Genomic DNA, 12,741 nt, shown 5'->3' with positions numbered 1-12,741 from the left:
TTTCTCTATTTTTTCATTTCATTTCATCTTCTGCATGTTCTACATTTTCTGTTGCTCAACACTACAAATCCCTTTACAATGTTTTATATGGTATCTCAAACTGCAACATAAATACTAAAAAAATCCTGTGCCTAAGTAAAAGAGAAAACTAATAAGGACACAGATCCCCTGACAAGTGATTAAGAGATTGTTAACTTCTTTACCTACGTGGAGACTTTCTTTATCCATCATTTTTACGTGGACATGTAGAAATGAAACAAATTTAACATTTTATTACCATATTTTTAAAAATACTGGATTCCATGAACTGTTAAAGTTCACAAGCCCAAGTCTTTACTCCATACAGGAGAGCATTCACCTCCCAAAAATTAAAAGAAGGAAAAGCAAACCTGCTTTTTTGATTGATGAGTAACACTTGATTACTTGGTATGACAAAGCACTTGCAAATACCATACTTCATAAATGCCATACATAGGCATTTTTATTTTAAATAATCTTTTATGGTTTAGATTTGATGACAAAGATTTGCTGACAACAGATTCCAAATTATTTATTTCAGATTGGCTTCTTCAAAAGGAAATACAACCCGATCCCTCAAGATGTGAACAGAAGAGAGAGCTGGAGTTTTAAAAGTGGGAACAAAAATGACTAAGATGGCAAATAAACATTTGGTTTTAAAATGAAGAAATTAAAATTCAGATTAATTCACAGGAGAAACATCAGCAACAAGAAACCTAAGCCTTGAACTTACTTGCTCTTAGAAAACATGCTTTATTTCCTTGAACTGTATGGAGGATACACCTTACAGTACTGTTCTAATATGAAAATGGTAAACCAGTTTGTTCTGAAGTCTCCCAGTAATATTTGAAATGCCATATATATAGGTGTATATATATATCTGGTTTCAAACAGACAGAAGAACACTAAAGATAAAGACAGGAATTACTTACCAAAAGGAAGTATTTGTAGAAAGTAATAATTTTGGCCAATCCTGGAAAGTAAGATCTCAAACGCATTAGCATGAGTTTTTCTATCATTTTTAATGTTTCAATAATATTTTGATCAGGCATTCAAGAAGAAATCCTCTCTCATCTCTGTCTGGCATTTTACCAAGGGTAAATTAGCTCAAACCCATAGGACTGTAAGTAGGACACAGACATAGAAAACGGCTCTCAGAAGCTCTGGGCTTCTGCAGGTAACCTGGTAAGCTTTGGCTTCACAGGCACAGCCACATCACTGAAGGTACTTACACCCAGGCAATCCAGAACCAGGAAGGCCAAAGGTGAATTCAGAGCAGGGAATTGTGTGGGGTAGCCTGGAGATGCAGCTGTAGAAAGATTAAAGTATTGGAGATTATAATTTGTAGCCATCCATAACATGGTACTTGCAAGCATGATAGAATTACTTGTTTCATCCTTTCCTCAGACAGTGCTGCCATAAGGTATTGGACTTCTCCAATGAATTATTTCTATGTGGGGTTTTTTTTAAAGCAAGTATTTATTTTTATTTATTTGAAGATTTTTCTATAGTACTTATTACAGGATTTAGTGCTGGCATTCTTCCAGAACGTGAAAAAAAAGACAGACTTCAGCTGACAAAACAGAGAGACACATATACCCAAAAAACACCAACTGCCATCCATAATGGGCCAAATTTTATCTTTAGATTAAGTACTTTAGAAAGTACTTAATGAGGAAGTCACTTGGAGAGGCAGCTTGGGTTCTTGGAAGGTGTCAGATAAATACCATCCAAACAGGCACCCTCAGCAGCCACTCGGCAGAAAGGCAAAGGACTCACCCAGAAACATGGATCAAACCACTGCTCTGTACTCCAGGAAGTTTCTTCAGCTAGCTAAGTTTGCACTGCCACCTAGCTTTGGTGAAACAGCACAAGCCACAAGGGAAACAAACCTTCCTTTGCTCCCCAGAGCAGCTGGAGAACGTTCAGCTTCTTCAGTGACAGAATTGATTGGAAGGACAGAGTGAGGCCCGGGCCTTGGATGTCTTTGTGAACTGCACCCAGAATGGAATGTCACCTGCACAAATGCTTCAGAGCTGCACCATCCATCCTGTGGGAACCAGCCTGAAACTCAAACCCACTGCAACTGCCTTCAGCAAGCACTTCTGCTACTAGAGTGCTTGGTGCCATAAAAGCCATGTTGCCCAGAGATTCCAAAGGTATTTGGGACCATTTTGTATCTTCCTTTCACTTCATTTGATGCCAAAGATGTGGATCACTCCAAAGTATGTTTTCCTCTAATATCTACAGTGCAAGGACAAATAAATGTGCATATATTTTTTTTTAAAGGCAAAATAAAATATGTCAAGAATTAAATACTTTCTTGCAAATATGTGTGAAAACTAGCAAAAAAATGCTTACCTTCCAAATGGCTTTAGTGATATTTTTTGCACTTTAACCAAAAAACCTTTGAACAGAAATTAGCTTGACATTACAGCATACTGTGAAAAATATACCTCAAATACTGGAAGAAGCATTCATGTTCTTTTGAGTACAAACAATGCAAGGAAGTGAAACAAAAGCATTTTATTTATCTTTGAAATAGTTTACATAAGTCAGTACATGTGATAATGATGCCTTGGAAATTGTACACTTTCTATTCAGGTTTGATTGTTAACATGTATATGTTGGCTGCTTTTTCTTAGGATATGAAGCAAAGTTATGAAGCTTTTATAAACCAGGTTGACAAAAAATGAATGTACAATGTCCTGATGGTGGCAAGATTATAAAGTATTACTCAACTGCATTTTATTAAAAAAACCTCAAACAAGTTAAACAGATGAATGCTGTTGATTCTGCAAATTCAATTCTTTTGTTAAATTTCATTTAATAAATAAGTTAAATCTACTAAGTGTTGCTGGAATGCCTTTTTAAACAACTTAAAGAAGCTTAGTCTGAATTGCCTTAGCATGTTAAAAATATTTGATGGGATAGAGTATGAATTTTAAGTGGAGACTGCTCCCTGTAACTTGGACAACAGGCAACAGCTTGGGTTTAGGAGCCAAATCCTCATCTGCAGTGCTCAGTCCTGCAGTGCTCAGTGTATTTATCATAGATAAGAATTTTTACAACTATTTAAAATCATAGTAGCTATATATCTCTTGCAAAGGCTTAAACCCTTGATTTAGCAACTTCATACAAAGACTGGATTCCACATAATGCTCAACTGCTTCCTGAAGACAGCACCTAAATCAGCTCACTCTTGCCCTGACCCAATGCAGCTTTCGTTTGTGCGCTGCCTTCTGAACGGCTCCCAGAGGAGTGGCCAGGAAAACATTCGTTTATCCATGGTCCTGCAAGTGCCAAAACACGGGTGCTGCTTTCATCTCAAAGGAAGCCAGTTCCCAGAAAAAATACAGTCTTCATTTGCTGTCCTCTGAAATAATTGCCTTCAATGTTAAGTAAATTACCAAAACCACAAACACTCAAAAATTATGTTTATGCCCTACAAGGAAATTATAAAAATTTAAGTCAACTCTTAAGTTATTTATCACAACTTTAGTCTCAGCAAACACAATGCTGAATAATATTTCAATTCTAAACAGAGAAAATACTAATTTTATACAAAGAGCAGTTTTTAAAATACATTTTAACAAAAAAAACCCATATGGACATCAACATATTCTTTTATATTACTTGATTAGAAACATTTTGAGAGAAAATATATTAAGGCAACATTAAAAAATCATAACTAGAAATAGAAGCAGTTGATTAAGAAAATAAATGCATATATTTTTATTTTGCCACTATTCTTCAGTTAGAGCTGGTGAGTAGAGGTATGGTTCTTCCCTGTGCTGAACTGAGTTACCTGACAACATAAATAGCAGCAGCAGACTTAGAAGTATCTCAGTCTAAAACAATCTAGACTAATAAAAAAAATTTTCATCTATTCTGATGGATGCTTCTCAAACCCCAAAATTGTAAGAGACCAATACAATCAATTTTCACTTTTTCATTTAAAGCCTAACATCTTCAGTACAGTTAAATAGAACCTGCTAAAATATATAATTTACAACAATTTAAACCTAGAATTAGAACAAACCCTAACCCTTAGCAATTAAACTTCTGCTACAACTGACATCAGTACAAGTCCAGACCTTGGAAAGCTGTGCATAGGGGTGAGAACAGAATTCTTTATTACAGAATTTCCAGTGTGTCCCTTCTATATGCAGTTGCACGTCACTTGGGAACTCTCCAGGTCATCAGTATTCACTCCATAGAGATCAATAAGTTGAGGATGCACCCTGGGAAGCAAGGAAGTCAAACTTTATCAATCAAGTGTCATCAACTCTTGCAATGGGTGTGCTGCTTTTGAGGTTGGCAAAGAGAATGAATATGTACAAGCTTTTATATGGAAATAAATCAGGGTGAATTACATTTTGACAATTCCTATAGGTTCATCTTTAGAAGAATATATTATCTACCCTACAACATGATCTGCCTTTTATTTTACATACCAGACTTACTCTGAGCTGTGTGCCTTCAACTAATCCTGTGTGCATTGCAGAAAAATGAGCTGCTGCCCCCTTAATTCCACTGATAATCCTCCCATTTGCTATGTATTTGTAGTCTCATTCTTAGAGCTGAATATGGAGACTATTCTCAAGCAGCATTAAGTTTTCCACAATTGAAGAACTACATGTTTTTCTTAACCTTACACATGCTGCTTTCCAAGTAGGAATCCTTGTCCCAAAAGGAGCTCCTCATGGAGACACATTATGTACATCTGTTCTCCAAGAAATGGAAGGGTAAAGTAGCAGGAAAGAAGAAACAAGTAGTAAAGTACCAAGAAAGAAGAGAACTGGAGTGGAAGCTGATGAAGCACCAGGAAGGAAAGGCCATGTGAGTTACAACAAACCTTTCCAAAGATGAACACAAGGCAGCCAAGGCAGAGGCCCAAACGATGGTGGAAGTGCCAGACCCTGCAGTGCAAGCAGTTCTATGTAGGAGCATTTAGAACACCTGACTGTGGGACCATCTGTGCTCTACAGAGATGTGACACATCTGAGATGGCAGCACTAATCTGTTATGGGTACATGGTCCCTAAATGGGACACTGAACCTTACCGGACATGAACCTCTGATGCTTCCTTCATTAAGTCTCCATCTATATTCCAAGGGTAGTTTCCTTCTGCATTCAGACACACATTTTCCTTGGCATCAGGGCCACTTTTAAGCCTTGGTTGTACTTTTACTTCTTGAACTGTGTAGGTCTCAACAAAGGGAAAATTGAACTAAACCAAACACAGATAGACAGCAAATGAAAATGAAAGATAGCTTAAAACAAAATGGGTTACTTGAAATCAAAAAGCTGGCACATTTTTTGTTCTAAGTAGGAGAATTTAACTCAAGCTTTGACCACATGAGCCATTATATATTCCAGCTAGTGCTTATATATTAATGTGGTGTTTATATCCTAAATAGTGCCTCAGAAAAAAAAAATCATGTCCAATTTGTATTCCTATATTGGACTCGATCTACCTGCAGGTAAGGGGTTATATTTTGCACATACCAAATACTTTCAGAATATGTGAAAGTCCAAGCAGATTGTTTCCTGTGCTCTGTTCATCATCACCAGTCATCTTGTCCTAAACCAGGCTAGTTAGAGTTCTAGTAAATGATTGTCTTAAGCTTAAAGGAGTGCCCACATCTCCTTGTCTGATTTGTAACTACAAAGGCAGAGAGAAAAGCAAGGCATTCCTCCAAAAGCATACCTGGAAAGCTTAAGCTATTTCAATTCAGCCATTAGTGCTGTCACCTGGAATTGTCACCCATCTCTCCCCCAAACTCCTTGGCTGTAGATGAATTCAAATCCAAACCTTCCTGTTACAGTGATTTCACATAATCCCAGAACACTTGAATGAGTACCAGCGTGCCTGGGCCATGCAGTGGGGCTTTAGACAGCAATAAGATCTATGTTTGAATGCTTCATTTTTCTCTTCCAAGACAGAATTATGAGTACAATTTTGAAATACAGTTTTGCAAATATAACTAGATGGGATGCATACCTGCTAAAAATAATTGCTCACTAACCACTGCTACCAGCAGAGCATGTCATGACCTGCTGAAATTACCAACTTTACCAGTTTCTGACAGAGTTGCGGGATGGCCCCACAGTTCTGCATTTTTCGCCTCTGTACTACACAAAATTCAGACACAGCATGCATTTCCTTATTGTAGTGGAAGGGCTTTCCACCCATAAAACTATGGTACAACACAAACACAATTTAAACCACAACAGATGGACTGAAATAGGCTAATCTGTATTAGTCTAGTGATTTAAAAAAAGAAAAAAAATCAGCTAAAAAGGGGCTAATGTATTCTGACAGGAAGCTAAGTCTCCTTACGAGGATGCTAACATTAACTCTTGCAGCTTGTCTACTTTCACGATTAACTGTTCTTTTTATAATCACCAGAAAAAAATTAACAGTACCTGATTTTTTGCAGTGGTGTATCTTTTCAGATGCTTTATAAACTCTGTTCGAGAAGTATTTTGTACCACAATAAGAGCCATACTTCCATTGTTCAACCTGAAAAGCAGACCAAAAAGATCATTATCTTTCATCATTAATTTGGAAGTATAGCAGACTCTTCAATAGCCTAGATTAGAAAGAAAATTTTTTAAAAGCCTACAAGAGTAAATTAATAGGATAGTCTGAATGGTTTTTCAAGTCTTTTTGCTGACTCCCACCCCACAGATCAATATAAATTATGCACTGAAGTTATTCAGCATCAATGTATTTATAGCATACATTGTAATAACAACTTGCAGTTCTTTATCAATAGCCATAATTTCTTGAATACAATACATATAATCTAAGAAAAGCTTGCTTTTCTACTTAACAGATGGTTTTTAAACATTAGGGATCACAAACTTCTCTTTTTACTTTTCTCTCCCGCACCAAGTAACAGCTCCTGTAAGTGCTGTGAGGCAGAGCTGCACCCAGAAAACAGTGCCATGGTGCATGGGAGCCCCCCAGCACAGACCCAGTGCAGGTGGGTTCCCCCACCCCCTCCACCAACACCCATGCTGCCCTAACAAAGGCTGCCATCTCCAACTCACACTCTCATAGCAGCTCTTGGTACAGTTCTATTTATACATTTCACAAAACAAAATAGAAGTCAAGGACTAAGAGTTTTGTATGAGCTAAAACAGTCATGTACTAGAGATTAAACAAAAAGAGCCCCCACAGTGCAGATGCTCAGTGGCTCTCAGTATTCAGTCACCATGGGTATTTTAGCATCTTTGAGAACTGGGGTCAGACTGTGAGCCAGTGTCAGTTCCCCCATTCCTCAATGGAATGTACCTGGGCACAGAAACTAACAACTGGAATATCCATGCAACCATGCCTAAGTCCCATTTGAGTTATAGAGACAGATCAGTGTTCAACAAGAGTACTTGATGAACATGGCAATCCCTGCTGAGACTGCCTTCTGGAGAGAGCTGGTGTATTTCCTATCTTCTGCACATTTATTTATTTATTTATTTATTCAGCATCTATTAGGAAAATATCTTAAGTGTGTTTAAAAAAATGACTTCCAGCCTACTAGCCCTGAAAGGGATAGTTCAGATAGCCCCTGAACAGCTGCATCAGGAATGTTCTCAGACTATGGTAACAGCACTATCTGGGAGGGTAATTGTTATATAAACATTAAGCAAGTCACCTGGCACAGCAGTACTTTGCTGATTCAGGAAAGAGTGATGATGACATTTAAAAAGTTGCCTCCTTATCATATTTGTTTCAATAAAAGGGCACAGCAGACTACTGGGCATTCAGCACTGAGGCCTTTCATCTTTAGAAATTACTAAGAATTCTCATTAATTCTCTAAAAAGCCCCATCTGCAGTGAAGCACAACACCTATGCTGTGAAAAAGACATCCCACAGGGCTCACATAGCACAGACAGTTAAATATATCTTCTGGACACATTTCTGCAAATTTAGACCCGTGTAACTGGTGTTACAGGCAGCAGCCAAAGCTTGCACCCCACTTCAAAAGTCTTCACATGGCAGAAACCTTTTGGGAAAAAGGAGAGAGAAGAAACCTACATGAGTTCCTTCTATAGTGTGTCTGGAGTCTCTAACAATCAGTGCCATGTTTTTATTTCCCATATTGAAGAGATTTACAGTCAATATGTTATTCACTATGATAAAGGAAGCTCTGTTTGAGTCTACCCTTCCTACTCTACTAGCTGACCACACTTCAAGATTATTTTAAAAAAGAGATGAAAGAACAAAGGGTATTCTCACACACACCAAAAAATAGGGAGATCCACGGAGCAGCTACACTGGGAGAGAAACTGGCTCATTCAAACCTGCAATAACTGCATGGAGATGTCACAAAATTCCCTGTCACTGAGAAATGGGGAAGAATGGATAGAAAGAGAAAGCAAAGCTAAAATTCTCATCAGAATTTTCCAAGTGACTGGAAAATAAAAACACTAAATGCAGAACAAAGTTCCTAAGATGGGACAGCATCAGAGCACTATCTTGAGGACTGTGAGAGTAGTGGGACCCTGGGAGCAAAGAAAACTTCTTATTGAGAGTTTAATCATAAATTATTTGGTTCTACACTGTTTCCAAGAAGTCAAATTCTACCAAATAGGCCAGTAATTTTGAAGAAAAATACCTCATCAATTCTTCTCTAATTTCAGCTAGTGACAATCTAATGAAAGAAAAGAGACTCATTCCATTAATTTCCCTGAGTGTTTGGGTTTTTTGGTACACATTCATGCACTCTCACATGAGTCTCTGCATCCTTTTTTTGAGGGAGCATTTTGTACATACAACTGCAAAGTCTGTACTTGCTATTCTGCTCAATTGCCAACTGGATACAACAGGTACAAATATTTACCACCTAAGAACTGCTTTGGTCAGCACAAAGCAGGCTCTCAACAAGGAGCTAAAGGCAAAATGAGTCAGTGTCAACAACCAGGTTACATACTCCTTTGTTTCCCCAAACTCTGCATGTAGAAGCTTCATTTCTCAAGTTCAGAGGAAAATCAAACAGAAATAATAATAAGAAAAAGACAACTGTGAACTTTAGTCCTTAAAAACATGAGAAAGACTCATATTTCATTTTTGCTGGCTGTAGAGCAGAAGACAAGGGCCACTTTTATATTTGAAAAAATAAAATTAAATCTAAGGGTGAAGTTTCCCCATAAAGCCAAATCCTATGACAGATGACTGCTCCATGACTACTACTTAAGTCAGACTTGCCAACTAATTTAATCACAGCAATTATCCACTCATAATTCTAGTTAGACTGCTTGACCTTATTTGCCTGATCCAAAAACTGATTACAATTCCTGGGATTATCAAGTCTGCTGCAGTCTATGTTCCCTCCCCCAGTCCAGAGGGACTAGACTACCTAAACATAGGCTCATATTCTCGGAAAAGCCAAGGTCTTAAGGTAAGATGTCAGAATTTATAGACATGACTAATTCTCTAAACCCATACTGACCTCGTATTAGGTGCCAAGCCTCTTGGTGCCATTGAACACAGACAAGGGATTGCCATAATGCTCACATTCAGGAAGTGACCCTGAATTTTCTGCCATTGATCCTTGCTACCTAAATATAACAGAGTAATTCTATATTACTCCAGTTAATCAGCCATGGTTCACTTTTAAAAAATCCTAAAAGCAGAAACTCACCTTTTTTCGTTCTCTCTTTCCTCTTTCTAAAAGGGTGGAAGCATGTAGGTAAAAAAAATTAAAGTCAGTAGCACATTTAAGCAACATATACTTTATTTAAAAAGTAACATATTAGTGGAACTGAAAAAAAAAATCAGTAATACTGAGTGGAAAACTGCCTTGTAACAAGATCCTCTATAACAGTCTACAGGAAACACTTTACAATATGTACAAGTTTGCAGTTGTCAAAATAAATATTTTTTAATATTATATCACCTGTTGATTAAATTTGAACAAAGTAAAGATTCTGTACAATTTTATTCTTCAAAGACACATTTCTGTAGCTTTGGAATTGCTTGAGTCAGTTCTACTTACCTGTCCTTCTCATCAGTGTCTTCCTGTGGAATTTGTAGAGGGAGAAATGATAATTCACATTCCTCTGGCCTAGAAAAGTAATGACATTTACTGTGATATAAACCAGTATTCTGACTGTTAGACACACTTTTATCAAAGTTAAGGTGATTTTTTAGGAGATTCTGAGTGTACACAATTTATCTCCTCTTTAATTTGTAAGAGGGATATACATCACATCTGAGTTAAATCTGTCTGCAACTAAGATAAACTACCGCTCTCTCTGTCTTTATGAGATTTATTATTTCCCTTTCCTCAAGAAAATAATAACATCTCTTGGCATACCTGAGATCTGCCAGGGTTTTGATGAAAGCAAAATCCTTCCTTTGGCTGGAGGGCATCCAGCGGTGCCTCTCTGCCAAAGCCAGCGTCCTCGCCCCAAACCCGAACATGGCCGAGAACCCAAAGCGCAGCAGCCTCCTCCCAGTGCTGAAGGTACACACATCTACTGCTTGGATGTGTCCTAAAGTTTCACAGACAGACAAGGGAAAAGAAAAATTTATATTTCAAAGGACACACAACTTACCATTTCTTTTTCATCTACTTTAGCTGGGCAAAAACCCCTTCAGACTCCTCCCTGTCTCTAGGAAATGAATTTTACTAATCAAAACCAGAATCAATCTAGATAAAATTAAGACTCTATCAAAATAGTAATTTCAGATGCTTGAAAATGTTAAAGCTATGGTAAAACATTCAGCTACTTCATAAGACTGTAAAGGGTCTTAATTCTATGCACATTTTCAACAATCAATTTCACAATTTCAAGTATAACTTAAAATAAGTTATAAATAAAGACTGCTTTGAGAGTAAAATTGACATTTTATGACAAAGTATTTGCTGTTTCTAAGACCCAAAAATAAGGTTTGCACTAGCAACCTACTTTTCCCTTTTAGCATAATTACATTTTCACATTCAAACCCCATTTATTGTGCAGACCCAGTGGCAAATTATACAGCTTTTCTATGAATAAAGCTTTCTTATAGAAACTGTTAGTAATTAAAATAAATGCACCTGGAGCTAAAACCAGGATAGAATAATTTGGATTTAAAAGCCTTACAATATAGGTTACAGTGACACAGCAAAATGCTATCTTTACCGAGCAACTGGTTATGACAAACTTCTACACACTGCTTTATTATTTATAAATTCTGGAAGTGAATGTAAAATGTAAAAATATTTACCCATTACAATGTGCAGTGCTGCAGTCACTGCATGTTTAATACCATAGAGAGTATGGGCCAAAATATTTGTAGTACCTGTAAAAGTGAAAAAAAAAAAAAAGCTGTAAAAAACCATGAGAGATACAGAATAACCAGAACAAACATACACAGCATTTTTAATTACTGCATATTAAAAAAAAAAAAAAAGCCTGCCCATAAATTCTCTTGTTAACAGCAGAAATGCTGAATAGTATTAAATTAAAACCTTTAAAACTTCCAGAGGTCCATAAAATCTTCTTGGCAAATTCATTCATAAGTGCCATAAAAACAAAGCAGTGGGAGAAACAAGCTTTCCAAAATATTGCCTGCTTGGATTTTTTTAAATCATCTTCTTAATCATCATCTCTTACATACCCAAGTGCTGTACTAAGGAACTGGAGACAGATTATAATAAAATGTATTTGGGGAATACTTTTAGGTTGGTAAAATAATACCAGACAGTGTAAAACTGTACATTTTTCAAGCCAAATGATATTTAATCTAGTCAAAGATAGCTGCTGTGCTTCTTGCAGGCTACATTTTAGACTCTTGGAATAGTGAATAAAATTAATTACTGCACATCAGCTTCACAAGTAAGAACTCAATGACTGAAAAACAGGGCAGGCAGAATGTGACATCTGACAAAGAGGGGACTTGCACTCAGTGCACCCAGACTGATCCATCTCACTTTTATCTGTCACTGCCTGGATGCTGGCAGCCAGTCGTTCTACCAGCTACCAGAGAGAAGAGAAGAACAGGTTTTGAGACAAGGGAGTGAATAAATCAGGTGGTAAATAGAAGAAAAAGTCAAAACCCGGCAATGTCAGCACAGAGTTGAAAAAGAGAGTGGAAAATCAGCTGTCAGTTTGCAAAAGAAAGAAGCAGAGCTCTGAAGGCCCATGACTGGTTGTGATTAATATCTCAAGGCACTTTGCCTGGGTAAGAAACATGGAGATATATATGTAAATTTTGCTCTTCTGCTTTAATGCCTAGGACATAAAATACTGTGCATCAGCTGACTTTTGAATATAAATTTATTTTTAAAATCATGAAGAAGGAGCAGTTGTGTCTTTCCTAAATAGGAGTAGTTTTTAAAAAATTTCAAATTTATTTTTCTCATTTCTGGCTTTACTTAGCCAAGCAGCAAAAGAATTCACGTGTGGAAAAATAAAGGCCTGCCACCAAACAGGCAGAATATTGACTTCTTCATATCACTAATTAAGGGATGAAAAATTCAATAAAAGTTTAATTAAAAGAAACAAAAATTACCTACGAACAGTTTAGAACCTAACATTTCGATATAAAAATGAGCTCAGATAGATTTTCAATTATAAATAATTGAAACAAGAAAATTATTTGATAATAATCTATAGGAGAAATAGACAATTCTGGATGTTAAATTTGCCCTAAGTTTTATGGAAGAATTACTTGTATTTCTTAAGTAGGGGAAAGAAGGGAAGAAAGGAAAAGACTACCACGT

At 36.8% G+C, this 12,741-nt stretch overlaps 2 protein-coding genes across 4 annotated transcripts in view; one reads left to right on the top strand and one right to left on the bottom strand.

The window, feature by feature from the left end:
- Window positions 1-2,865, top strand: part of ITGA4 (integrin subunit alpha 4) — a 35,454-nt gene extending 32,589 nt beyond the window's left edge. Inside the window, exon 28 of the mRNA XM_054636658.2 lies at window positions 560-2,865. Within this exon, the coding sequence (XP_054492633.2) occupies window positions 560-652 (93 nt within the window). The 3' untranslated portion in view covers window positions 653-2,865. The remainder of the gene's footprint in view (window positions 1-559) is intronic.
- Window positions 2,866-3,973: 1,108 nt separating this feature from the next.
- CERKL (CERK like autophagy regulator) overlaps window positions 3,974-12,741 on the bottom strand; it is a 50,980-nt gene continuing 42,212 nt past the window's right edge. For all 3 annotated transcript variants that reach the window (XM_054636671.2, XM_077181353.1, XM_077181354.1), the window contains exons 6-13: window positions 11,244-11,318; window positions 10,348-10,525; window positions 10,027-10,095; window positions 9,673-9,698; window positions 9,481-9,589; window positions 6,451-6,547; window positions 5,085-5,251; window positions 3,974-4,262 (exon numbers count right to left, since the gene is read on the bottom strand). In XM_054636671.2, the coding sequence (XP_054492646.2) occupies window positions 4,181-4,262; window positions 5,085-5,251; window positions 6,451-6,547; window positions 9,481-9,589; window positions 9,673-9,698; window positions 10,027-10,095; window positions 10,348-10,525; window positions 11,244-11,318 (803 nt within the window). In that variant the 3' untranslated portion in view covers window positions 3,974-4,180. The remainder of the gene's footprint in view (window positions 4,263-5,084; window positions 5,252-6,450; window positions 6,548-9,480; window positions 9,590-9,672; window positions 9,699-10,026; window positions 10,096-10,347; window positions 10,526-11,243; window positions 11,319-12,741) is intronic.

The sequence above is a fragment of the Agelaius phoeniceus genome, chromosome 7 (assembly GCF_051311805.1).
Source record: "Agelaius phoeniceus isolate bAgePho1 chromosome 7, bAgePho1.hap1, whole genome shotgun sequence".
Taxonomy (NCBI): Eukaryota; Metazoa; Chordata; class Aves; order Passeriformes; family Icteridae; genus Agelaius; species Agelaius phoeniceus.
The sequence above is the reverse complement of the archived record's forward strand: the minus strand, read 5'-3'. Positions and strand labels throughout refer to the sequence as shown.